The 967-nt window shown below is 35.8% G+C and overlaps 1 protein-coding gene across 2 annotated transcripts in view; it reads left to right on the forward strand.

Moving 5' to 3' along the window:
* Nucleotides 1-967, forward strand: part of PARP8 (poly (ADP-ribose) polymerase family, member 8) — a 116,990-nt gene that overhangs the window by 101,937 nt on the left and 14,086 nt on the right. For both annotated transcript variants that reach the window (XM_010563530.1, XM_010563531.1), the window contains one exon: nt 197-262. In XM_010563530.1, the coding sequence (XP_010561832.1) occupies nt 197-262 (66 nt within the window). The remainder of the gene's footprint in view (nt 1-196; nt 263-967) is intronic.

The following is a 967-nucleotide window of genomic DNA, read 5'->3' on the forward strand; positions in this document are numbered from 1 at the left end:
GGGGGGGGGATTTTCCTGGACTATGAATGAGAGTCTATGTGTGAGGTAGAAGGAAGCTATTGGTTAGAAATGTTTGAAAGGATTGGTTTGCTGAACATTCGTCCTAGCTTTGGTTTTATACACACTCAAAGAATTTAGGTTTTTGTAGAGCCACAGACTAATATTCTTTTAATTTGCTTATTTTATGCTACATCAGAAGAAGAATTATGACCGAGTCATGAAAGCATTGGACAGTATCACTTCTATTAGAGAGATGACACAGGTGAGTTCAGAAATCTTTACCTAACTTAATTGCTATTTCTAGAACTAGGAAGATGTTGTTACAGTGCTTGCCTATGATGGGGAGGGATGTCAACAGCATCATCTTTTTCCTATAGACCTGTAATAATATTAACATGTGTGTTAAAAATAACAAACCTAGAGTATCCATAATATCAGTCAAATAAGAGTAATGAAGTAGAACTCAGATCTTTTGAAGTTTAAGTAAGAGATAACAGCAGAATGGGACATTGTAATGAGATAAACACCAATTGCTGCATTTCTGGAAATATCAATGCCAAACTGGGTCTTTTATTTCCAAAGCAAAATAAATTGATTTTGTGACACTGTTCCGAATGATAGCTTTATTCCTATTATAGCAAAACACTTGATTGACTAAGTATGGTCGGGGACTTGGAAGGTTGGTTCTCTCAGGATTACTACCATATCATTTCTCAATATTCACAGCAGAACAGAATCTGATAGCCATACTTACGTTTATTGTTACACCTCCTTTCCCAAACAGCCCCCCTGATTATAACTGATTATTGAAATCTCTCCCGTGTACCTTGCTTCTCCAACTGCTATATAAACGTTAACCTCACAACAGTTTATAGATATTACTTTATAGAATCATAAAATCATAGAATCATTTAGGTTGGAAAAGACCTTCAAGATCATCGAGTCAAACCATCAACCATGCCCACTA

This window comes from Haliaeetus leucocephalus, unplaced genomic scaffold (assembly GCF_000737465.1).
Source record: "Haliaeetus leucocephalus isolate CR32 unplaced genomic scaffold, Haliaeetus_leucocephalus-4.0 Scaffold169, whole genome shotgun sequence".
Classification (NCBI taxonomy): Eukaryota; Metazoa; Chordata; class Aves; order Accipitriformes; family Accipitridae; genus Haliaeetus; species Haliaeetus leucocephalus.